At 43.4% G+C, this 25,588-nt stretch overlaps 2 protein-coding genes across 3 annotated transcripts in view; one reads left to right on the top strand and one right to left on the bottom strand.

The window, feature by feature from the left end:
• Positions 1-305: 305 nt before the first annotated feature.
• ANGEL2 (angel homolog 2 (Drosophila)) lies at positions 306-12,935 on the top strand. 2 transcript variants are annotated; one of them, XM_009872502.1, is made up of 9 exons: positions 306-731; positions 2,925-3,178; positions 4,412-4,481; positions 5,063-5,484; positions 6,418-6,544; positions 7,212-7,269; positions 9,096-9,259; positions 11,293-11,298; positions 12,445-12,935. In XM_009872502.1, the coding sequence occupies exons 1-9, from the start codon at positions 308-310 to the stop codon at positions 12,591-12,593; spliced, it is 1,674 nt and encodes a 557-aa protein (XP_009870804.1). In that variant the 5' UTR covers positions 306-307; the 3' UTR covers positions 12,594-12,935. The 2 variants fall into 2 exon arrangements, with proteins under 2 accessions (XP_009870804.1, XP_009870803.1); XM_009872501.1 differs by lacking the exon at positions 11,293-11,298 and having other exon boundaries at positions 12,439-12,935.
• Positions 12,936-16,215: 3,280 nt separating this feature from the next.
• Positions 16,216-25,588, bottom strand: part of VASH2 (vasohibin 2) — a 30,489-nt gene continuing 21,116 nt past the window's right edge. The window contains exons 4-6 of the mRNA XM_009872500.1: positions 25,037-25,418; positions 22,695-22,810; positions 16,216-16,309 (exon numbers count right to left, since the gene is read on the bottom strand). Of these exons, the coding sequence (XP_009870802.1) occupies positions 16,240-16,309; positions 22,695-22,810; positions 25,037-25,418 (568 nt within the window). The 3' untranslated portion in view covers positions 16,216-16,239. The remainder of the gene's footprint in view (positions 16,310-22,694; positions 22,811-25,036; positions 25,419-25,588) is intronic.

Here is a 25,588-nt window from a genome sequence, read left to right as displayed (position 1 = left end):
AGTTGAATTCAACGAGTCAGTAAATAAATTGTAAATAGTTATTCGGATGGACGGAGTTTGGTATTCCTAAATCTGAAGGGGAAGAAAGATAGAAAGCGGCTTTGTAAAACTCCTTGTTGCATATCATTTAGACAAAAGTTTAAATACCTTGTATCCAAAGAGGTTTGAATATTGTATATGTGCTAACTTGTAGAGAAGGAATACCTTGTCTAAGTCACGACCAGGATGACTCCTGTCAGCAGCCTCCTATCGGCAGATGTAGTTATGTGTAAGAAATGAAATCTGTGCTTTCTTTTGTAGACACCCCATGCTGCCCCGTCACATGCAGAGGCTGGGCAGAGACTGGATCACCCACTGGAATGGTTTTCAGCTCTTTTCCTTGAACAGCCCCTTTTGCAGCTGTGTGAGATGGGCCGGACACTATCCCTGGGCCTCGTTTCCACTTCCTGTTCCAGCTGATGTCTCAGCAAACTGGAGACTCCCTCCATTTTTGGCGCCTTGGAGACAATTTCAGAACTCTAACTGGCAGCTTGATAACTTCACACAAAGCTGTTGCTTTCACCTACCTAACCCCAGTATGAAATCCGAGGGAGAAGAACCATTGACAAAGAAGAGAAGACTCAGTGGCCAGCGTGACACTACAGCTCCTGAAGCAGCAACCTCCTGTGATCAGAAGGAATCATCATGTCTTTCTTTAGCACAGGATGAAGGAAAATATGGCAGCAAGAAAGGTAAAAGATGCTCTTTGCTTATTTTCCTTGTTCATTTGTAACATTAGATACATCTAACAAGTTACAAGAAATATTGCCTGCACCTGTTGAGTTACTGTTTTTCTTGGCACCTCTCTGAAGAAAACATCTGTCTTTACAATGTTGCAGTTTTGTAACACTGTTCAGTCTGCAAACTTGCATTTTGTGCTGTCAAACAGCCTGCGGGAATGAGGTTTGCTGAGCTTGGCAGTGGAACACAGTCAGTTGTGTGAAGGGCTGCCCAGCTGGGGAGTCCTGAGCTTGGTTCAGACAACACTCTCTCAGGTGTCTCTCACTGGGTCATGTCTGTTAACTTGGGAACTTTTTAAAGCAAAAAAACCATTAGTTAACTTGCTGTAGGGCTGAGCTGGGCTGGCAGTTGCATAGCTTTGTTCCTTGCACTGCACCTGCGCTCGAAAGCCCTGCTCGACCTGGATCGGTTCCTTTCTGAGCCAGTTGAGTTATCTGCGACCTAGATAAGTGAGAATTAGTGGACTGAGATTTCATGGTCTTTGCTTCTGGTGTTGTTGTGTGGGTTTGTTTTCACAACTTTATTCTGCCGCTGGCATGTTAGCAAGTTTTGTGTCAGATCACGACTGGTGGAGCAAAATGCAAAGATGCTCATCTGGATAAATAAAACAAGAAGTGCAAGGATGTCTCCCCGACTCAGTAACAGACTCATGAAACTCCAAAGTGTCCATGTTAGCTTATTACGTATAAAATCTTCCGCATAGCATCCAAATGTTTTACTGAATATTGTGGGTACAAACAGTTTTGTCCAGTGTGAAATAGAAGGCGCACAGTCAAAATCAAAGCCCTCTTGCTTAAGTCAACTTCCCATTTACTTTTTTAAAGAAGTGTATTACGACTGAAAAAGGGTGACAGATGCCACCAGCATCCCAAAGGAATTTTTCCACACAAATATCCTTAAGGCTTAGAAACATCATATCCATCTATAGGACCTGAAGGAAGGGACTTTGCTTTGTGCTTTTATTGTTGAGACCTCTCTTAATACCCTTCAACATATCGTTATCTGAGAGTGTGGTTAGCCTTGTGGTCTTTCCTAATATCTTTCGTTAGCGTATTATAAGGTGATTGTACTTAAAGATACCCACTGAGGAGCAGTGTGGCCTCTCTCTCAGTATAGAAACAGGATTAAATCCTTTCCAGATTCATTGCAAATATTAGATGAAATTGTGAGTAATGTAAGCGTGTGATGAAATTTACTACTAACAGCTGTAGCTGCAGTCTGCTTCTGGTTGATAGCACACAAACTGGACCTCGGCGTGCCCTCATGTGAGTTCAGACATAAAGGCTGAAAGGCATCTTGAGGTTGGAGTAGAGGACCTTTAAAGGTCCCTTGCAACTCAAAACGTTCTGTAGTTCTCTGATTCTGTGATCTTTGTTCATGGGTTTTGTATGTGGAGAAATACGTATCTGAAAAATAATGGGACACTTAATGATGGTCAGGTATATTCTTTTAAAATTTTATATAGTGATACTAAAATACATATGAAACCAGGAATGGTGGAAAGGCAAAGTAAGCCTTTTCAGAAGTTCTTGGTAATTCTGAGGCTTATTAATTATTTATGAGGTTCATCATCTATTTTGGGACTGCTGTAGTGGACCCAGCTGCAGGGTTTATGGCCGAGTTTTTCAGACTGTATACAAACAGGGTAGGTTGTTTGATTCCTAAGCCTTTGTTAGTCGTGGATAGAGAGATCAACAAGATGCCCATATGCTGCTTTAAAGGGTGTGTCCCAGACTGACAAACCCCATCTCCACCGAGGACACAGTGGCAGAAGGCAGCCTAAGACTGTCAGCAGACTGGGTTTGGCTTACCAGTTTGATAGCCTTCCTACAGGGAGCAGGGTGGTCTAGTCTGACTGCGACCTTCTCCTTAAAACATGCCAGTTTCCTAATTTCAAAGCAGTTTGAAATCCAGGGCATATAATGGTTTTGTGCTGTGATTTGGGGCAGGGGTTTGTTTTGTTTTTTACTGATGCCTATATCAAGTTCATCTTAAACAGAGGGTTTAAATCACTGCTAAATAAGCTTTTAGAATTGCTTAAGCAATTTGAAAGACAAATAGTTGTCAGTAGAATGATTTCTAAGAGGAGTAAGAAGTCATATCTTGTATTACATAACTTTTTCTGCTTCGTGTGTTTTTAACAGGAACTGTCAAAAGACACTGGGAATATTTCTGTCAGCACAGTAGAACAATGAAAATCTTTGAAAATAAAGCAACTGACCAAAGCAATACAGACAGCGAGGCAAAGTTTGATTTTACAGTCATGTCCTACAATATCCTCTCACAGAATTTGTTAGAAGATAACTCCCACCTGTACAAACACTGCAGGCAACGATTGTTAATCTGGACATACAGATTTCCCAACATTCTACAAGAAATCAAACAGCTGAATGCAGATGTGAGTAGAAAATGAGCCTGTAGGTATTCCTTAAGAACTGGTAAACTGGAGTAGCAAATTCTTGCTGTTCCAGCAGAGCTTTCAGTTACATTATGCTTAACAGTAGTTTTGATTTATGCTTATGCAGTTGGTGTATTCAGCATGAAACTACAGCAATGACAAATTGTACAGTACATGTCACTCATAATTGCTTTTTTTTTTATCCTGGAATGGTTTTTTGACATGAATTTGATATTCTGCTGATACACTATTTTATTTTTTTAATATAATTTCAAAACTTTCTTTCTTCACATAAATCTTTCTCAGATTCAAATGTTTTACTTGTTTGGTTGTGTGAGGACTGGAGTGATGAGGCTGGTATGTGGATCTCTGTTCGCTTGAGATTAATGTTCAAGGCTGAGAGAAAGATGCAGATGTTAGTAGCATTTATGTGAGGCTCTGATCCAAAAGTATTCCTCTCAGGTGTTCATTTCTTTCTTCACCTCGTACTCCACACTATTTGAATTGTGAACAAACTTGCTGTTCTTTACTGAAATACAACTCTGAACTTCTGCTTATGTTTGGGGTCTGGAAAAATACCGTGTTCTTAGTTGGTTGTGGAGTTTTTTGTTTTTGAGGACACATCACTTATTATTAATCAGGAAGTCAAGTCAGTAAACTTCGAGGTGACGCCTTGTGTTGCATGCGCTGGGTCATGACGAGCAGGTGCCCTTTGCAGGGGAATTTCATACTAAAGGGCATATATGTTTTTAACTGATTCATTGTTTTGAACTGTAACCTTAAAGTGAAGGAGACTCTTCAGAATATTGCTTAAAAATAAGCTAATGTCAACTGGGTAAGTGGAGTCTGTTGCTGGAGTTCAGCAAGCAGTTCCAACTCATTACCCTTCAGGAACTCAGTCCTTCATCAGAGTCCTAAGACTGTTGTAAACCTGTGTGTTACAGCCATGTGCAAGGAGAAGGCTCCAAGATGCTCAGAACTTTCTTATAATGGAGTGTTTTGAGGTTGATCTTTGGTTCAGGTTGTTATGAGGAAGGGTGGGAGGAATTGGGACCCTCGTCACAATCTCAAAGAGCATTTTCAGTAGGAGAGTGAATCCTTTTGTGGGATTGTGATGCAAAGCCTCTGAATTATTTTGTTTTTATACCTGTACAGATTGGCCAAAAGAAATATGATATGGTACTATTTTGTTGTACTTAACTAATATCTTTTAATTGTAACCTTTTGACTTAGGTACTCTGTTTACAAGAAGTCCAAGAAGACCACTATAGAAAAGAGATCAAGTCAAGTTTGGAGTCCCTGGGTATGATGAAACTCTTATGAGCAATACATTGTCTTCTCCCATGCACCAGTAATCATCTTCCTCAAAACAAACTCTATTAGGTTATAGAATCATGTCTCCTGCCATCACATGCAACAATGTTGTGTGCTCCCTTTTATAATTCATCAAGTGCTCTCTTGAAACTACCTTAAGAGTTTCCTACCAGTATTCCTGTTGGATATCCTAAACCATTGCGGTAACATCCAGAAAAAAAACTTCAATACTCAAGTTCACTTCTATGTGACTTGTGGAGATTTTTGTTGTTGCAGTTTAGTTTTTTTCCCCACATGAGGAGAGAAGAACATGCCTGGTATCTTAAAGTATGTAGACGCTTACACATCACAAAGAAAAAAGTCTTAGACCACATTTCCTATAGTATCTAAACAGGACAGAAAGACTCTTGTGTTTGCTTTCCTGTGTGAACTTCATGTAATCTTTGGTACTTCAGACTGGGTGTTGACTGCCACGGGAGAAAAGTAGCACGAGGTTTTTCTGATACATATTGTTTTTATAATCTCTATTTATACAATGGTATTTTACGTTTTTAATTGCCTTTCTTGCAGGGTATCACTGTGAGTATAAAATGAGGACAGGGAGAAAACCCGATGGCTGTGCTATTTGCTTCAAAACTTCCAAATTTAGCCTGATTTCATCAAATCCCGTGGAGTTTTTTCGTCGTGATATTCCACTGTTGGACAGGGACAATGTTGGACTCGTGTTGCTTTTGCAGCCTAGATTTCACTGTAAAACTAATGCTGCAATCTGTATAGCCAATACACATCTGCTGTATAACCCAAGGCGAGGGGACATCAAACTGACCCAGCTTGCAATGCTCCTGGCAGAGATTGCAAGTGTTGCCCCTCAGAAGGACGGCACCTTCTGTCCAATTATCATCTGTGGTGACTTCAATTCTGTTCCTGGTTCTCCACTGTACAAATTCATAAAGGAAGGAAAGTTAAATTATAAAGGACTTGCCATAGGGAAGGTAGGTTATACTTTTCACTTTTCACAAAAAAGGGTTAATGCTGTTTAAAGAGAAATACTTGAGTGGTGCTAGCAAGCTGTAGCTTTGATTATTTACGGTAAGTACCAATCTTAGTGCCCTTTACACAGTCTGCAAGGCAGAAGTTGCTGTGGAGTTACTAAAATAAGCATTACCTGTGCCTTACAGAATATTCCATCCACTTCTAGCATTCTGAAATTAAAAAACTGCAAACCAGTGAGTTGTTCTTGAAATGTAGTTATTCACAGGATGATTATTATCACTGTGTTTATGTGTCCCAGTCTTTAAGTAGGATAAAATAACTGTTTAATCCAATACCTACTGTGTATTCCATGGAAAGATGACTTAAATTACAATGGCTAGAATAATTGTAAAGGCAAAACTGCAATTAGATGCTGAAGCTAAACTGTTTCAGGTTACATGGATTTTGTTGTGTTGGATGCTATTTTAATAGAAAGTAACTGGAGTGCATATAATGAGAAAATATGAACCAAATAGCTCCACTGGTGCTTGTTGCTAGTGGATAGTTGCTTCAAGCTCCATTTTGACTTGACTTGCTCGTAGAAGAAGAAGCATCATGAAGATAAAGTAGGTGTCCATTAGGGAGATGTATATGCTCAGTCCTATTATGTTGCTAAAGTGTTCTTGTCTCTCTGCTTAGTGTCACAAGAATTATCCTGAAAAATTGCGTAGCCGCAAAGAACTTGATAAGTGTAAATGAAGGGCATGTACATCAGGGGTGTTATTATTTTTATGGGTTTGACAAGCCATTACAAAAGCTGTATTCTAAGGGGATGGAGATTTTTAAAAAGTTTTTTGTTTTAGAAAAAGTCAACCCATAGCAGGTTTTGGGTTGTTGTTTTGGTCTCTTAAATCAGATTTCTGTCTGAAAAAAGCTCGTGTTGTCTGTCTTAGGTCTCAGGACAAGAACAGTTTCCACGGGGACAAAGAATCTTATCTATTCCAATTTGGCCAAAAAAATTAGGTATTTCACAAAATTGTATGTATGAAATAAAACAGGAACAGAAAGAAGAAAATGCAGGTCAGTTTCTGAATTGATGAACTCTGGGGTCTTTTGCAAATACCATTCGGGTAGCACTGAAAAACAGATGTTCTGTTCTAGTGGCGGGAGGGGGAAACAGTGGGTCTTGAGCTGTCAGGCCTTCCTTGTTGGATTCATTAGTGTAAAGTTATTTGTTCGCATAAAGATTTGCAAGTTTGAATCTAGGAGATAATAGCTAGAAATTTGAGGAGCTGCTGTGTAATATTTAAATGGCTGTGTTTGCATCACGAAAGCCAGCTGTGCTGTGGCTAGGAAAAGAGAGAGGGAGGAACGCAGCACAGGGATGCAGCACAAACCTAGATTCTGCTTCAGTATTTACATATTATAGTGCAGGCACTCTAGAGAACAAGTGGGAAAAGCAAGTAATACCTTGCTGAGCGTTACTGTATCTTTCAGCCACCATTTTTTCTTTGTCAAAAAAACCCCAGCTTTAAATAAGGGCAATGTAATTTGAAAGACTCTTTGGAGGGGATCTTACAGTGGAACAGAATAATTTAATCCAATTTTGCCAATTTTATCTTGCATGCTGCAAAAAATGTGTACCTAAAGATTTATTTTTTTTATGTAGCTTTTATGTAGCTCTACAATATTGGTCTTGCCTACATCCTGTTTTTAAATGTAAAGTGAATGTACTTTGATTTTGCAGGAGAAAAACTGAAAGCAAAACCGGACAGCACTGAGGAGATTGTAATAGCATCTGAAAAGTATGTGGTGGGGGAGGAGGGAAATGGAAGCCCTTGACTGATTTCTAGTTGTGGGGGTTGATTTTGGTTTTAGATCAAACTTGTATCTGATTCCAGACATGGATACAAGATGCTCACCCAACCCAGTCTGCCCATCTGGCAAAAAAAATCATCGTCCATTTAAACCTGAAAAGGGTGATCAGACAGCACAGGGCTAGAACTGGTAATAACGAAGGAGGATGTGTTCTTGTGGGAGCTTGCAGATATTTATTTCAGAATGCAGAGACAAGGTGTCAGGGTTTTTCAGAGGGTACTTTCTGTTTATTGAAAGAACGCTTTTGATGATTTTTGGCACTTCTTGGCATAAACAGAACACCTTGCTCTGTGGTGACATGGTAGGAAAGTTGTGACCTTCCAGTTGCAGAAACTGTGTTTTAAAGGTATGGGAGAAAAATAAGAAAAGCTGAAACATAGCGTTGTCCAGCTGCATAAGTGCTGGCACTTCTCTCTCCTTTTACTGGTTTTGAGATATTGCTTTATGGGTGCTAATCAAATCTTAGAATACAAATTGGGATGATGGAGAAAAAGGAACTGGAGAGATCCTGGAATCTTCCTCATCAGGAGTTCTGTGGGTAAATTTGAGTTCTTTGACCTCTAGAAATTTGGAGTATTATATTGATATTGACCAAACAGGGAAAGACATATAAAGTAAGGCGTAGAAGAAAGGAATTGTCCTACCTGTACACATGTGATGTCAGGCTCCCAGTCAGCTATTTGTTATCAGAATTGAGATCTTGGTATCGCTGCAGATAGGTATATTAAAACCCTTGGTGGATCTTGTTAATGAAGAAGCTAAGTAATGGCAGGAAGCCCTGTTCTGTGCTGTAAATCCAAAGCGTGCCATGTGTTAACGCTGCTTGCAGGTTTTGTGCCTCATCTTAAAAAGGATGTCATGTAACAAGAGAGAAATTACTGCTGTTTTGCGTTGTACCAACTGGCATGTTTGTCTGTCTCTTCTCTAAATCAAGCAGGGGACACGCTGGTTTTTGTATTTGGTGTTTTGTTGTTTGTTGGGGTTTTTTTTAATTGCTTAGGTTTTAACCAGAACATTGCAGCCCAGGTTTAAAATGCAGCTGTGTGAGGTGAGGCAGGTACAGCTGAGTGATGGATGCTGTGCAGAGCTGATAGAAGCAAACAGCTGGGAGGGAGAGAGGAGTGGTTTTTTCTAGAAAATTGCTGTTTTGCAGCAATTTTCAAGATTTAAAAAAATAGCTGAGACAAGATGGGCTGAGTTGAAGAGAAACAGACTTAGCAGGTGTTGGGGAGAGACAAAATGAGAGCCTGAGTGGAGGAAAGATTAGGCGTAGCCTAACTTGAAAGCACTTGGTAGCTTTAGTTTAGGGGAGAGAAAGAAAACCAGCCAAAAATCTTAATTTCTGTGGTTGCTGAAGGGCCTGGTTAGTTGAGTTCATGGGCTTGTTGCTTTCATGTAAACTGCTCTCATGGATACACTTCCAGCCTGTGTGAGGGAGAGATTGCTGGGTGAGGACACGAAACCTTACAAGTGTAGATGGAGGTGAAAGCTCTGTGTCAAGTGTCAGTTAAGGCATTTTTGATAGGCTGTTACGTATCTGCCTTTTACTTGAAAAAGCTGCCAGCATTTTGCCCTCAGAGGTTTAGGCCACTAACAAAAAAGGCTGTGGGATGGATTGCATGCGAGAAATGCTAGTTCCTGGTTACAAACAAAATGAATTATCTGGATATACAAACTGTTTGGTATTTCTTCATTGTTTATTCTTTCTAGGAAAGGCAGGAAAATAATGTTCTTTTCTTTGATTCATGTTTAGCTTGTCTTCAAAATTGCAGCACCATTTTAAATTGTCTTCAGTCTATTCTCACTATTTTCCTGAAACTGGGATACCAGAAGTAACGACTTGTCATTCCCGAAGTGCTGTCACTGTGGATTATATTTTCTATTCTGCAGCAAACGATGATACTGCTGCCCAGCCAGGTAAAAACAAAAAAAAAAATCTTTAAATTATTTTTCACAGGTGCTGAATGGGAATGTTCAGATGTTCAGATAGTTGTATGAGGAGAGGCTGAGGGAGCTGGGGATGTTTATCCTGGAGAAGAGGAGACTCAGGGGGGACCTTATCACTCCCTACAACTGCCTGAAGGGAGGTTGTGGTCAGGTGGGGTCGGGCTCTTCTCCCAGGCAACCAGTGACAGGATGAGAGCGCACGGCCTGAAACTGCATCAGGGAAGGTTTAGGTTGGATCTCAGGAAGCACTTCCTCACGGAGAGGTTGCTCAGGCACTGGGATGCACTGCCCAGGGAAGTGGTGGAGTCACCATCCCTGGAGGGGTTTGAGGAGAGGCTGGATGTGGCACTTAGTGCCGTGGTCTGGCCGATGTGGTGGTGTTGGGACATAGGCTGGACTTGATGATCTCGGAGGTCTTTTCCAGCCTCAACAATTCTGTGATTCTGTGATCTGTGATTCTTCCAAGGGAAATGTAGTGCTAATTTAATCCGCATGAAGTAGCTCCGAGGTTCGTGGTAGTGCTCTGTAGGTCAGCTGTTACCTGAGAAACGTGTCTGGCCTTGCAGACTAACCGCAGCTGGACATGTAGTGCCACACAGGGCAAACCTTTTCACCTAACTGAGCATTCCTGTAGCTGCCTTCTTGGCACGGAGAAAGGGCTCAGGACACAGGAAAGCAGCAATGTTAAGTAGCACCTGAGAAATCCTGCTGTCAGTCGTTCAGACCTACAACAAAGCGCTATTTCCAATCATCCAATCAGCAGAACGGTGAACGGCAATTTATGATGTGATTTAAAACTGATAAATGAGATGTTTCTTAGAAAGTTGCTTCTCAAATTGTGAGATCTGTCGAGTTCGAGTGACCTCCGTGGCCTCTGCTTGAAGAGAAGCGCCCGGCTCTCTCCTGACTGCAGTTGCAGCTAAAACTCACCAGATGGTGCAAGACAGACGCGGTACCGCTGCGGGTGTGTTTCTCCACGGGTAACCCGGCGCTGCCCTTCACGGCGTTTGTGGCTGGTTCCGAGCAGTTGCGCTCCCCACGTCATCATTAGGTCTGCGGTTTATGCCCCTCAGAGGCGACTGCGCAGAGCAGTGCTGTCACAGAAATGGCTCTGCAGAACTCAGGACAAAGAAACCTGGATTCTCCTCTGCAGACTGCAACTGATTTTTTTATAAATCAGTTTTTATAAACCATTGTTTTCAGGATGTTAAATGCCACCTTCGTCTCATACCTTGAGACTCAACAGTTAACATGCATTGAGTTGGTGTGCAAAGGTCTCGTTTGTCGTAATGTGCACAGCAAATGTTAGCGTGAAATACCAAATACAGAAGCTTCACAATACAAAAGTAAAAGCTTTGACTGGAAAACTAGGATGTGAGAAGTATCAGACGACTTCCAATGCTGTGTGATTTCAGAGTGCACCCCTGTGCAAAATTTAATCTTAATTCACCTGCTTATGAATTTCATTGCACCATCATCACCCCAGCAAAGCCAGAGCACTTTTTTTGCTCTTATTTTTCAAATAGATTCTTTACCCCACATCGGAGTACAGCACAGGACCAAATTAGAATTCTCCAAGTAGTTTAAACTGGTGTTTTATTCTTAGAAACTAATAGTCTGAGGTTTCAGTTTTCTGATGACCTGGGCCTCTGTATTGAACGTTGTCAAAATCTGAATGAGTACTGAAACTGGTCTAGGCTGACTGATCACTTTTTAAATCCATTTAAAGGGTCAGGGGGTTTTTTGGCTTTGGGGGGTTTTTTTTAAGTTTTTGTGCTTTAGTCTGTGTCATGCCGAGCCAAGTATTTAGTTTGGTATTTGGGCTTTGCTGTGAAAGCAGAGTTCAGTATCTACCTGAGTCCTGCAGGACTCGATTTTGCTGGCTCTGACTGGAGTGCTCTGAGCTGCCCTCAGTCACTGCCCGCAGACCACGCTCTCTGTAGCCACAAACTGCTGCTTTGTAGACGTGCAGGTGCTGTGTCAAGTGATAAATGTGGCTTAAGGGCTGGGTGGACGTGTGCTCTAGAGCTACTGAGGCATCTTGGTAGTAAAAAAGCTTTTCAGAGCAGCAGTAAGCAGCTGCTGGTGGAAGGCTGGCAGGTGGCAAAGGAGCGGGGCTGCTGAACAATCCAAGGAGTTTTAACAGTTGCTGGATAGTCCTTTAAAATATGCCCACTGGTAAGCCAGTACCAGGTTCAGACATAACAGTTCTGAAATTGCTGATGACTTTCACACAGAAAATATTTTTGTCACAGTTACAGTTGCTGTTTGTGCTTCTCCTGAAAGCACTCGGCCTGCTCAGAATCACCTCTGCTCTCTGAAAGCAATAGCCAGGGCTGCTGAATAGGCATCTCGCTCAAGTCTGTTTGTCACATCGTGGAGGGATCTCACTCTCAATGGAATTTCTTTACTTGAGTTGGAAAAAGCTTGTTACTCTTTGCTGATGATGGTTTTCTAGTTTTTCTTTTTAATGAAGACACAAATATTTTTAGTCGAATAAGAAGGTACAATAATAGCAAGGCTGTGAGTCACCCTCCCCTCTTCCATAAGCAGTGTGGTGTTTCTTTTGTGTGTTTGCTTGTTTTTAAGCAATTTTAGGAATAGGTAGCAGGAAATAATGGAGGAAGCTCCCTTTCTCACAATGAACAGGTAAGGGAAATGTCAGAAGGGTATCCTTATGAGCAAAAGCCCCTGTATGGCTTTGCCTGCTGGAAAACTGTCTGCTTGAGGATACAGGAAATGAAATGTTGTGTGAGCCAGTAACTCTTCTAAGAAAGATGCTTAATTTTGCGAGTGTCAGCTCTGTTCAGCAATGCTGTTGTGCTAGAGTATAGGATGGGATTGCGTGAGGCTTTTTCAGGAGCGTTACAATGAACAAATAAATCTCTTTCTACTTCCAGTTTATCCCTCCACAAAATGGAGGGGGTCATGTCCTTCTGAGTATTTTGAGCTGTACTGATTATAAGTTCTACTGTGAGAAAAACAGCAAAGAAGAATTTCTGAACTACCTTATTGGTTGATTTTGCATGGAACAATAACAACTTCAGATTCTTTCTGCCATACTGTTTTCCTCTTCTGCCTATGCATGAACGTATGATTTTTAGCCCACACTGATGAATGTTTCTACTTTTTTTTTTTTTTTTAACCAGGAGCAGAGGATTCTCTTCATGGAGGTCTGAAACTTCTTGGTAGGCTGGCACTTCTAACAGAGAAAGATCTTTGGACTGTTAATGGTCTTCCCAATGAAAATAACTCTTCAGACCACCTGCCATTGCTAGCAGAGTTCAGGCTTATTGAACAGTGACATCCAAAGGACTTTTTGTGACGGTAAAGTTACCTTCACCTTCTCTCTTCCTGTAATTATTACTATTTTTTAAAGGTTAATTCAAGCACTGCTGGTTCGGTTTAAGTAAGTTTGCATGCATGCTGATTTGTTAATGTTGTGTAAAGTAGACTTTTTAAAGAGACTTTTTTTTAATGTTTAAATTACTTTAGGAAGTCTTTAAAGGAGAAAGAAAAGATTTTACATTAGCTTCTTCTTTGATAATGGAAAACATCTGTGCCAGTCTCAAAATGGCATTATTTTTCATGGAGATTCTGTAAATGGTTTTTATTGTAAAACATAGTAAACCGGATTATTCTCTGAGAACTGTGTGCTTCTTCAATTAAAGGGGAGTTTGTGTGCAAGTCAAACTTCACGAGCTGAAAGTAACGTTTTACTACAGAATTGCTCTGTAGACACTTATGGCTAAATACTTCTGCAAAGAGATTTCCTCAGTTACCTAGAGGCTGCAAGATTGGACTTTCAAAGGGAGAAGAGAGCTGTGCAGTAAGGCAAATATTTATGTTCCAAAAAGTTGCTTCTAACTTTTAAAAGTTTAAATACAGGTAGCAAGCACTGGAATCCTTTTAAAAGTATCTGAAGTAGAAAAGTTTAACAAACATGAAACCTTATAGGAAACTTAATTCATGTGCTATAGGAAAAAAATATTAGTCCTTGACTTTTTTGAGGCTTCGAATATATTGAACACCTGTAGGAAGTGCTTTTTCCATTCAGTTATTCAAGTCGTTATATTGAAATGACAGATTCTGATGTATTAAATTATCAAATTTTATACTTACTCCATAATACACTGAATTCTGTGCAAAGTAGGTTGCCAAGGTACTACTGCAAGGAAAATGCAGGAGCTGCGTGACACAATGCAGTCATTGGTATTGCTGGTTCAGGGGTGCTCACTGTTCCCTAACAATGTATTTTCAGGGTTTAGAGACTTGTTTCAGCCTTTCTTTGCATAACCCACTAATGGTTGGCTATAGGGTAGGTTTAAGGGCTTTATGTTCAGTGATTTCTTTGTAGAACAATAAATGAAGCAGGTGATTAATCATCTTTTTAAAAGTCTGCTTTAGCTCACTGTCATTTGTCCTGTCTTGATTTTTGAAACAACTTAAATATGTTCTGGAATAGAAACCTTGACAGGACAGGAAAACAACCCTAAGTCATTAAAAAAAAAAAAAAAAAAGGACTACCGTGATACTTTATTCAAGTTTCATTCTGTGCATAAACATACAAGTGATTAAAATAAAAGTCATGCATGTTTTCTACACTATTTGACCACTTGGCAGCAAGTTAGAACAGTCACTAGAACCACACTTAAGACAAATGCCATCATAAACAAGTTTTAAGAGAGTATTTCGGCTCAACTTCAAAACAAGGACCAAAATCAATTTGTCACACAGCTCTACAGCATTAAAAGGTTTCAGTATGAGTTAGGGGTTAAGAGAAAATATCTCGTTGTGCTGGACAGTGGTTAAAAGCTAGATACCAATCATCATTACTTGAGCTGAAGTAAACCATGGTTTTATAGAAAATCCATGAAACATTTCAGATAACTTTGGGCTATAGGATATAGCTGATCAAAATAAGTTTTTTACATCATTTTACAAGATACATGAAAAAAAATGTTCAGGTTACGAGACACTGAACAGCACAAAGTTTAAAATTGAAACTGTAGCTGATATCAAATTACACAAGAAATTCTACCAAAAGAGTATTTCCCTCTCTTCAGTTTCGCTCCTGAAGCAGACGAAATCCTATTGTGAGCACAGGGGTGGAAGAGCTTGTAGAAAGAGGGATGGGAAGGCCTCCCTGTAATTGATGTGGTAATCTCATATAAACAAGTGCGATACACGTGAAAAGTCATCTTTCTAGACCTTCTGAAATTACGTAGTAGGAAGCCTCGGTTTTGCAGAAGGTTGCTAGGTCTCAGTGTTGTATTCCTGGCATAGGGAGGTGAGGTTCATTGACTTTTTCGAGCAATGAGGTCTGTGTACAAGGAACCATCTCCTCCTGTAGCCGTTCAGTTGCCAGCTCATGTAAGTGTTCCAGCAGCTTACATTGTTCCATTTGCCATAAGCATTATCATCGCTCTGTGACAATGTCCTGTCTTCATAGAGATCCAAAAAAGTAATTGCCCAGGAGGGGAGGTACACAAGAAGGCCCATGGCAGTATCATCTGTAAGCACGGCACAAAAGGGTAAAGGCTGGACTTGTACAATAATCCAGTTTCTATTTAGGCACCTAATGAAACATTTCCAGGAATGCAGCACTCAAATGCTTCCAGAGAACTTTGCTAATGCGGAGGAGCAGACCTCCAGTGAAAGCCTTACCGCATCACTTGAGAACACTGCCGCCCATCCGAGGTCCTTAGCTGTGTCTTAGAACAAAAGGACTGAGTAGGGAGGAAGCAGACAAGCTTGATTTTCAGCTATTTGAGACATACAATTTATTGCTGATGTTGTTCCATTACAAGCTTCCTTTTTCAGGTCTAAGTTGTTGTTACTACAAGATATACAGGAAAAACTCCCAACAGCAGCACGGCAGAAGGCTAACTTCAGCCTGTGATGTCTGATCTTAATTTAAGATGTCAAGGCATCACCACCTGAGACCGCTCAGCCTTTCAAAGACAAGGTTCAAAGTTAACACAGAAATGTTGAAAGAAAAGCATATAGACTCAGGTTAGCAATTCTGACATTTTTTCCATTATTCCAGGAATACATATGAAAAACAAACCGACAGGTAAACGCTTGCCTCCACAGAACGGCAGTCTCTACGTTTTGTGCTTCAGCAGTATAGTCTGGAAAGACTAAAAGCTTGTGACAAAGTATAAAAAAAATACGAAAGTTTAAAAATTCATTAGTCAATTATCATCATTTAAAAAAACCCAAAACCCAAAGCTTCATCATTTTGCCTAGTAAGATGTCAATGTTTAAGAACACACTTGCATATTACTATTACTTAACATCTTTCAGCAACATGCAGAAAATAATAATACAGGTGGCAGTAAAACACCTGGTGCTGTTTTAATACTACCAGAAGTGCTGGGAAACAGTACAAATTACTTATAAAACAATAATACTGACAGTTTTGCATATCTGTTTAGTGAGGTAATTTAAAAACTCATGCTACTTCTGCACTGCTTGATTTTATTGCTGAATTAAATATTAATACTGAATGAGACTTTTTTTTTTTAAACTGCACTGCACCCCAGCACATCTTAGCACTAAGAATATGATTTCTTAGTTATCCCAATGCTACTAGCCCAGCACAATGCCCAAATTCAATTAATACTTGCACAGGAAATTCTATTTGAAGAAACTCACACCACTGGAGTCACCTGCTACATGATGGAGGGAAAAAAAAAAAACCTTGTTATCTTGCCAAACCTAATTTTAGGTTCTTTTCACTGATGCCTTTTCTATAAATTGTAATAAAACGAATGCTGCCGCCACAAAGAAAAAATTCCCCTGTTCCATTTTCTAGATAAAGCCTCTATCGTAAGAGTCCACAAGGTAATAAATAGTTCCATTCCTTTTTCCGTCCAACGGAGTGCAGGTAAAAAAAAACGTGCAGTGGAAGCACCAGGAAGCCCTCTGTGCGGCGTATGGCTTTGTTAGATGCGGAGCTGGTAGCCTACCTCATTGAGCGTGGCCAGGTCTCCTTTCTTGTCCACCATGGCAGGCCTGCAAGCAAAGGAGGGAAGAGGACGCTGCTCACCGGCAATCCCCCACGACCACGTGGGAGTGGAGAGAGCAGCTCTGGGATCAGGACCGGTTCACTTCAAAATGGGACTGGCCAGATCTAATTTTCTCACTGTAAGCACGATTCTGCTGAATTTGTCACGTGAACTTGTGTGACCGAGCTACTCTGAGGCCAAGCACCAGCAAAGATTAAGTTGTCCCATCCTGCGGCCTGTGACTTGAGAGGGCCTAAAAGAGTAGCTAAGACCAGACACATTGCACCCATGACCAACTCCAGCATTTAGAATAAAGCAGAAACTACTGAGAGCAAACAGGCAAGGCCTCTCACATGACCAAGCATATTGCCTCTCCGAACTGGCCCTTTCCTTTTGGCCAGGTCCATGTGAAAGAGCCAAAAGTGAAAACGCAAGATGAAATCCCTTCAGCGTCCAGGCATCTTATACCCTGATACAGTCCAGCCTCACTGGAGTAATCACATGTACATGTACACTGTTGGGTCCATTTAAGCGTATCAATAACCTGAACTAAATAAAATCATGAAGCTGAGCAATCAGCCTCTCCCTATTTATCAAGCAATGGAAAAGCTCCTGTAAGAAATCTGTCAAACCAAAACGTTCCTGGTGGCTTAGGGTCCCTGGAAGTGTCTCATCTGAGAGCTTACTCCAGGCTATTTTCGCACTAAACTGTATGTTTGCTTTTCTAAAGAGAGACATTCAAAATACACGTTCCTCCTAACACATGCTACAGCATGTCCGTTTCACTACAACAACACAGCTAAAGCCTGAGTAGTACAACGTGAAGCTGGTACTGGTTCCGGTGCTTTCCTACCCCTCAGACCTGGTTTCCAGCTCATGTGCTGACCCTGCGCTCATTACACAGCAGCTGTGACCCGAGTCCACACAGGCGAGAGGCTGATGCGTACGTCCTTCTTGCGTGCTGCTGCTGAAGCCGCTCTGGGCAGCCGGCACGGCCCCAGGCAACGCGGTGCACCAGCCCAGCTCTCCTGCCAGGGAAACCCTGCCCTGTCGGGGGCACGCTGCCGGCTGCACGCACCCATCCAAGAGCTGTACTGCTGCAGCCCAAAGCGGCAGGGTCACATAGCTTTCATACATACACGTGTGGCAGAGCATCAGCAACATCTTAGAATTCTTTGATTTTATAATTATTTATATAAGAGCAGAGCTGTTAAATACCAGACCTCTGCTGAGAATTTGCAGACCATTTGAGAGCTGGGGACATTGCTATGGACAACTAATGCTCTTCTGCCTTGTTACGCACTGAGCGCAGTCTGGAGTTTTGCCTGAACACCTCTTAATAACCACAGAACTATAAAATGGCTTGAGTTGGAAGGGACCTTAAAGGCCATGTAGTTCCAACCCCCCTGCCATGGGCAGGGACACCTCCCACTAGACCAGGTTGCTCAAAGCCCCACCCAGCCTGGCCTTGGACACTCCCAGCGAGGGGCTTCCACAACTTCTCCGGGCAGCCTATTCCAGAGTATCACCACCCTCACAGTGAAGAATTTCTTCCTAGTATCTAGCCTGCTCTAGCTTAAAACCATTGCCCCTTGTCCTATCACCACATGCCCTGATAAAAAGTCTCTCTCCAGCATCCCTGCAGGCCCCCTTCAGGTACTGGGAGGCTGCTGTAGTGCCCCTGTAGTAGCCTTCTCTTCTCCAGGCTCAACAGACACAACTCCCTCAGCCTGTCCTCATAGGAGAGGTGCTCCAACCCCTTGATCGTCTTTGTGGCCCTCCTCTGGACCCTCTCCAACAAGTCCATGTCCTCGTGTTGGGGGCTCTGGAGCTGGGTGCAGTACTGCAGGTAGGGTCTCACAAGAACAGAGTAGAGGGGCGGAATCACCCCCCTTGACCTGCTGGCCACTCCCTATCTTCCCCTTGGAAGTGCCACCCTGCCTTGTGTTTGTCTTGGTGTTTAAATACTTCACAGAAGTGAAGGTGTCATCACTGGTCTCTGGCACTTACAGGAAGGGATCACACCTGAAGAAATCATTTTAAGATTGGATTTTTCCATTTTATTCCTTTAGAGCAGATGAGATTTGACTCACCAGAAAGCAAGCTACAAGCTGCATCCCTCCAAGCTCGCTTAGGAGTCGGAAAGCAGCAAGAAATGCACTGTACAAAATTACCAGTGTCTATCCTTCCTCCCTCCCTCAAATTTAAGGATCCTCTTCCATTTCAACCCTTTTCTCCCTCCTCTTTAGTTAAAGCCAGCACATGATGATTCAACCTTTTCTGATTATCCGAGAGAGGTGGGGAGTCACTGCACATCCATGGCAACGTGTCCATTTCCACTCCATAACAATTCTCTAGTTTGTAGCTACCAACAGACTGTCCTCCACAAGATTTTAGGACAAGGCATGGATTTGCTGGAGTGGAGGCACTGCTGCCCCTATTCTCCTTGACTGGCAAAGGACCTGACATGAAGCATCCCCTCTGAAGCGAAGGACCTCTGCTATACTGGCCCATCCGATCACACCTCTCATCCAAAGTGCCATGACAAGGAGCAGGTGAATAAGCTGTATTCGCTAGTTGTCTTGTGCTGGATCTGCCTGATTTTGCATAATATCATATAATATTATTATAGTAATATAATAGATAGTATAACAATATGATAATATAATGATATAATAATATAATCCTGCCATCCCAATAAAATGGACTAACAGAATTTTACTTCCAATAGCTAAATTAGGCCAGAAGCACACAAGGACAGTGCTGCTGTGAGCATGCAAAGACCATGCATGTGCTAAGCCTCAGTATGAAATTAAAAGGAAATAAATCTGGTGAACTGACATTTAGGAGCAGAGATTGCTTCAGGCTGCCGCATGATGCTTTCTTCTAAATTTGTATCAACTCTCCCAAACCTCTCCAGCTCCAAGCACTTCTGCTGAGGATGAAGCACTGCCTTGCCTGTTCCAGCACAGTGGCTGCAATTTACTGCACCCTCCTGCTTTGTGATTTCAAAGGACAAGTGGACACCGGAAAGCTTCAGACTTGCTAGACAGACTCACACCACCCTCTATCCTCTTTATTCATCCTGTCTGTTGGCCACCCTTAGCAAGAGCACATCAGCTGTGGGCTAAGAGCACATGGACTGTTACCTCAGCTCAGTTAACTACATACCAGTCTCTTAGACAGGTACATGCCACTTATTGCATTGCACCTGTGGCACACAACATACCCTGTAACTGTACTTCCAGGCAAAAACACTATTGTGATCTTGCTAGTGGCCACCACCAGCATTTACTTAACTAGTAAGGAACCAGGATGAGAGGTTAAAGGCTTGAGACTGTAAAATCCACTTCTGTCCTGAAGCACCACTTCAGCCTTTGTCCTTCAGAAACAATCCAGCAAGAACATTCTAGTTCAGGTATTGCTCAATGGGAGATTCCTCCCAGCAGGCCCATATAATTCTATTGTTGACAAAACCCAGGCTGTAATAACAGCTTGTCATCAGCAGGTGAAGCCTCTCAAACGAATGTTATTCAGCCCGTGCCAGCTCGCACTAGAGCAAAACACTTCTTTCCCCCTCCCCTGCAAGCTCTAAAAGCTGTAATTACAGCACGTGAGTAAGAGATCCACAAAGAAACAAAACACAGTGTTGATTAAGCCCAACCATTCGTTAGCTAGGATTTCAGCCTAAAGCCTAGAAGTCTTCCTTTCTCTGCACGTAACACAAAGGCCTCTCACTGCAACCAGGGTTTCGGAGATCCATCAATATGCAGAAAAAAATACCTAATTTTCCCTCTTGTACTTCTCGTCCTGTGTCAAGCACTGTAGATGCTGGTATGTGCCATTCAGCTCCTCCCTGATGAGGAGGTGCCATTCCCCTTTCAGATCTCAGAGAGCTCCCGTTGCAGAAACCAGCAGATCTCAATTCTGGCAACAGAAGGGTTTTATGGCCAGAAGAGAACACCCAGAGAACTACCGAGGCAAAAGGCACAGCGAGCCTTCGAGCCACCAGCGCTACTGCACAGAAGCGCCATTTCTTCTCCTTGGTGTCACTTTTCTAACAGAGACAGCCTCTTGGGTCTACTCAAGGGCTCTGGACCTGCCAAAACCTCCTTTGCTCCCCTTTTGCTTCCAAGTGTACTGGCCAGTCTTGTGACGGGGCTGTACAGGACCTGCAGGACTGTCACACGGCCACAAAGCAAGTGCTGTGAGGGCTCCTGCCTGCTCTGAGACGCTTCAATGCCTTCTGCCAGAGCGGAGATGAAGGTCTCCCCTGTACTCAGCGCTGGTGAGGTTGTTCCTTGAGTACATGTGCAGTTCTGGGCTCCACAGTACAGGAAGGACATCAAGGTGCTGCAGAAGGTACAGAGAAGGGCAACCAAAATGATTAATGGACTAGAGGGAAAGTCTTATGAAGAGAGGCTGAGAGAGATGGGGCTGTTCAGCCTGGAGAAGAGGAGGCTGAGAAGAGACCTTATCGCTCTCTACAACTACCTGAAAGGCAGCTACAGTGAGACGGGCTTCGGCCTCTTCTCCCTAGTGAATAGCAATAGGACAAGAGGAAACAGGTTCAAGTTGCAGCAGGGGAAGTTTGGATATTAGGAAAACCTTTCTCACCGACAGGGTGGTGAAGCACTGGAATGGGCTGCTGACGGAGGTGGTGGAGTCACCATCCCCAGGTGTGTTTAAAAAACGGCTGGATGTGGCACTTCAGGAGTTGGTTTAGTGTTATGGTGGTGTAGGGGTGTAGGTTGGACTTGATGATCTTAAGGTCCTTTCCAACCTTAATGTTTCTATGTCTTGTGTGGAGTCTGCTCTCGATTTCCTGTTCCACACATCATGCTATAGCTGGCTCCTGGATCTTCTATCATGGTGACATATATAATTTGCTCTAGATTCAGAGCAACACAGCAGAACCACTGAGCACCTGACAAGCGCTGAAGCCACTGAACAGCCACTGGTACTTCACTTGTCTCCTGTCCTGAAAAAGCAAAGCTGCCAGGGAGGAACTGGCCACTGCAGAGCAGCCACATGTCCAGCAGCACTCTCAGGAAACCAGCCCAACTGGCAAGTCTCCAAGTTCAGCAAGACTCACTCTTCTTTCCCGACACATGTGATCCACTCCAGCAACTGCAGAAGCACTATCAGAAACCCAAATATGAAACCATTCCTCAAAGTGAATCCAAAAAGTGAAAAAGCCTGAAGCAGCCAAGCCCACAACTATAATTATCCACGCACTAAACAAGGAGCTTTTGGTGACGAAGCCAAAAGTACAGCATCACAGACTGAGGGTGAATTCACACGTAAAAATAAAAGCCTGCTGTGAAATCATCTGCCACTAACGTATCTCAAAGTTATCTTTAGAAAGTTAGCCTAATGTCTTTGTTAGCTGCTTTAAAATAAATAAATAAGTGCTGAGACAGTAGTCTGAGAGCCTATTTAAAAAGCAAGGATCATAAATATGTGACTAATCTGGGTTACGTATAGGCTTTCACAGTTGTCAGCTTCCTGGCATGAAGCACTAGTGCTAAAACTCAACTCTTCCACATCTAAGGTATGGGAGCCTGAATTGCCAGTGGCTGTAAAAGGCCTGTGATCTGGAAGCTCAGTTTTATCCATTTAGAGGTATTGCCTGCAGTTAGACCATCCTTCCCTGCACAGTTCAATAAAAACCATTAGCTAGGATTCATGAAGCACGTAGTCCTTTTGATTTTGACTTTTTGTTGTTGTGGTGCTTTTTTGACTTTTTGTTTTTAATCAGCATAAAAAAAGAAAAGAATACAATGCAAGTCGTGTTTCTGGCTTGTCAAGAAGAGAAAACGCTCACTGTTTCACTATCCCTGTAAGTCAGACAGTCCTCAGCAAAAACTGTTCCATCAGAACAGCTCCACACGAAAGCTCATCGCAAAGAATCCAATTTCTGTCTCAGTGACCGTGACAGCAGGGCACCCCACCACGGCTGGCAGATACCTCCTCCTGCTTTTAATACGTATGTCTGAACATCCTTAAACGTAACCAAACTACTTTCCCTCCTGTGCGCGTTCCCTGCACACCAGGCTAGGTTCATTTCTCCGGGAAGTAGACTGTATAAAGACTGAAAAAAGAAAAAGGTGAACCCCACGCTCCCACCTTCACAGCCATCCAACACCCTCTAAGACTGAACTAAGCAAAGGCCATCAGGGGCCTCCAAGGACACCACACAGAGGGGCCATCAGGCAGCAGTAGCACAGCAACGCCAGAACACCAGCAGTACCGGCCCCTTCTGGAGCCTCTCAAGAAACCAAGATACATGCTACCATTTCCTATATATGCCAGGGACCACATATACAGCAAAATAATACAGCATCACCCTCCACTTCTGATCTGCCAGCAATGGCAGCAGGGATACTCACGATTTGTCTCTTCTGCACGCCCGTCTCTGAGGGCTGGCTTGCCTTCGGCGAGGGGACAACGACTTACCCCGTGATCTCTCTTTCATCGGAGAATGGGCACTTGAGGGTTTCAGAATCTGTGAGAGATGGGGGAGGGAAGGAAAAGACATTCATTGAAGGCAATGATTCACTGAAAATAAAAAAATACAAATAAATGGCCTCACACAGTAGCAGAGATGGCACACAAAGAGCCTTCAGTCCCTTGGAGCTTATTCAAACCCTGCCCAGGTTAAGAGAAACCCAAAGCTGTTATCATGTGATAGCTGTTCAGGGGCTCTCTGCAAAAAAATTAGTTGGTGTCACCAGTTCAGTTCCCAGCTAAATACCGAAAATAAAGTCTCATCCATAGCTTTCCTCAGAGCTGGCAACAGCAACGGATAAGAAAAATGGCTTTGAGCCTCAGCTGAAGGAAACTCAAGACAGTTGAAGCCTTCTTTCCAGCCTTACTCTCCACAGAGGTGATCGTCTCCCAGACTGGCAGCTGAACTCTCTGTGACAGTCAGACTTTCCAACAGGTCTCCAACTTGCCCGCATCCCCCAGGCCCTTCAACCTCAGAAGGCCATAAGCACAGCACTCACACTGCAGGCTATTTTTAAGACCTTATCCTCCAAAGTCAGCTGCCCTCACAATGGGAACTCCCTGATTCAAGTGGCTCAAATTCTGAATTAACTGAACAGTCTGTTGCAGGGCCTTCAGCCTTCACGGGTTCAGGGCTGTGGTCCTGGCCTGGAGGCACTTACAAGGAATCATGGAACAGCCTAGGCTGGAAGAGACCTTAGAGATCATTTAATCCAACCTCCCTGTCATGGGCAGGGACGCCTCTCAACTAGATCAGGCAACACGTGGGGACCAAAAAGGGATCGAACCCGCGACCTTGGTGTTAAACCGGACTCAACATCATATATCAGCACACACACAGAGATGGATCAATTTTTGCTCTATCAAAAGCAAGAACAAACTTCATCCACCCCTAAGGACTTCTTCAGCTAGCACCCACTTCGTTTGCTTGCTAGGTGTTATTAAAAGTTCATAAACAGAGAAAAAAGTGAAAAAAAAAACAAAAAAAAAAACACCTTAATTACACCTGCAATCAAGCAAATGTGCTTAAGGTGACAGTATGGGACAAGCCAGCCCTCAAAACTCCTTGGCAGGGCAGGAGAGGTGGCAGCAGGACGTAGGGGCTACGATGCCACTGACAACACTCACCCCAAGGTCAGGGGGAGGAGGCAAGCACCTTGGCCAAAAAGCCACGTGGCTGCTACGTAGGAGCCATTCCTCAGCAGGGCAGCGGACGGGAACCCAGAATAACTTGGATGCGATGCCACATGCCTCTCCACAAGAGCCAACCCCATACTTAGCAACACACCTGCTCTGCTCCCACTGCCAGCAGCAGGCTGGAAAGGCACGAAATCCCCTTCCACCGTGACCGCAACTGGCTCGCTCAAGCCAGCCCCAGTGGCACAGTCAGGAACACCCCTCATCCCCTAAGTGCAGCCGAACACTCCAGCCCCCTGGCTGCCTGCCCGGTCTCCCTGTCACTTCCCTCCAGGCTCTTCAATCCAACCAGCAAGCGGGGAAGCACCAGCTTGTCACTCGCTTTCCTCACCTTTTCCATGTAATTCACTTTGTGATTTAGCCGAGGGTGGTGGACATCAGGCAGCACAGGGCGAGCCCACTGGCATGCCCTGCAAGGAGAAGCAACCGCTGGTACGGCTGTCCCACAGCACACCCTGCAGCTCAGGTGCAAGGCAGAGAGCCCTACCCAGGACCAGCCATGCTGGTTCTTCCCAGCCACCTTCTTCTGTAGGCAGTGAGAAAAGCAAACTGGGCCATAGCTCCTTGACAGGCAGGGACAAGTATGGTTTGAGTGTTTCCCAGGCTCAAAGAGAGGTCCTTCAGCTGAAAAATAGCTATAAGGGCCTGAAAACACACCAAATCCTGCGGGAGAACCACCAAGATAGATGTAATACACCTCCAGCCCACCTGACACCACCTTAATCTCAGGTGAGGGCGTATCTGCTGACACGGAGCAAGACCAATCTCGGCAGGATGGGACAAGGGGTTTGAGTGTTTCCCAGGCTCAAAGAGAGGTCCTTCAGCTGAAAAATAGCTATAAGGGCCTGAAAACACACCAAATCCTGCGGGAGAACCACCAAGATAGATGTAATACACCGCCAGCCCACCTGACACCACCTTAAGCCCAGGTGAGGGCGTATCTGCTGACACGGAGCAAGACCAATCTCGGCAGGATGGGACAAGGTACCCCTGCCTCCGAGTCCACCGCCCCAGCACGTAGACCTACCTTCATCCTCATATCCCTGGCAAATTTCTCCAGCTCTTTCCTGACTTCTGTGCGCATCATTTTGGATACGTTGAGGACCAGCTGCTTCCACTCAATGGGCTGAAAGCTGTGCGGCTCATGTGGGACATATAATCCAATTTTTACTTTTTTGACTGAATGCAAGTACTTTTTATAGGAGTCTTCAAATTCAAAGATGAGGTCGCTAAGAGTTCGGTAAGTTAGAGGTTTGTCCATCAGATCTGATCGCCTGCTCATGCCCAGCGAGCCGTACCGGCCGTTGCAGTAAATCCCGAGCACCACATGATGAAAATAGTTCCCTGAGAAGTGGGTTTTAAAGCTGATGGGGAATCGTTCCACAGAGGGCTGCCCATTCGTTAAGTATCTGGCATGCACTGCGTCAAGGCAACAACAGTGCTGAAAAGGGAGCATGCACTCTTACACCTGTAAGACATCTTTAGCATGGTTTGGTTTTTTTTAACTGCCAGGGCAAGTGCTTTCTTACAAATTTATTCTCACTGTGTCCCAGAAATAGTCAATGCTGCCAAACCTCAT

This window comes from Apaloderma vittatum, unplaced genomic scaffold (genome assembly GCF_000703405.1).
Source record: "Apaloderma vittatum isolate BGI_N311 unplaced genomic scaffold, ASM70340v1 scaffold7817, whole genome shotgun sequence".
In the NCBI taxonomy this organism is placed as follows: Eukaryota; Metazoa; Chordata; class Aves; order Trogoniformes; family Trogonidae; genus Apaloderma; species Apaloderma vittatum.
This window is presented reverse-complemented; position numbering and strand designations above follow the sequence as displayed.

Bases quoted from the DNA above. Each gene is read 5' to 3' on its own strand.
- ANGEL2 (XM_009872501.1), top strand. From the start codon at position 308: ATGCTGCCCCGTCACATGCAGAGGCTGGGCAGAGACTGGATCACCCAC. The intron at 732-2,924 runs GTAAAAGATGCT...TGTTTTTAACAG, and splicing joins AAAATATGGCAGCAAGAAAG to GAACTGTCAAAAGACACTGG. The intron at 7,270-9,095 runs GTATGTGGTGGG...ATTCATGTTTAG, and splicing joins ATTGTAATAGCATCTGAAAA to CTTGTCTTCAAAATTGCAGC.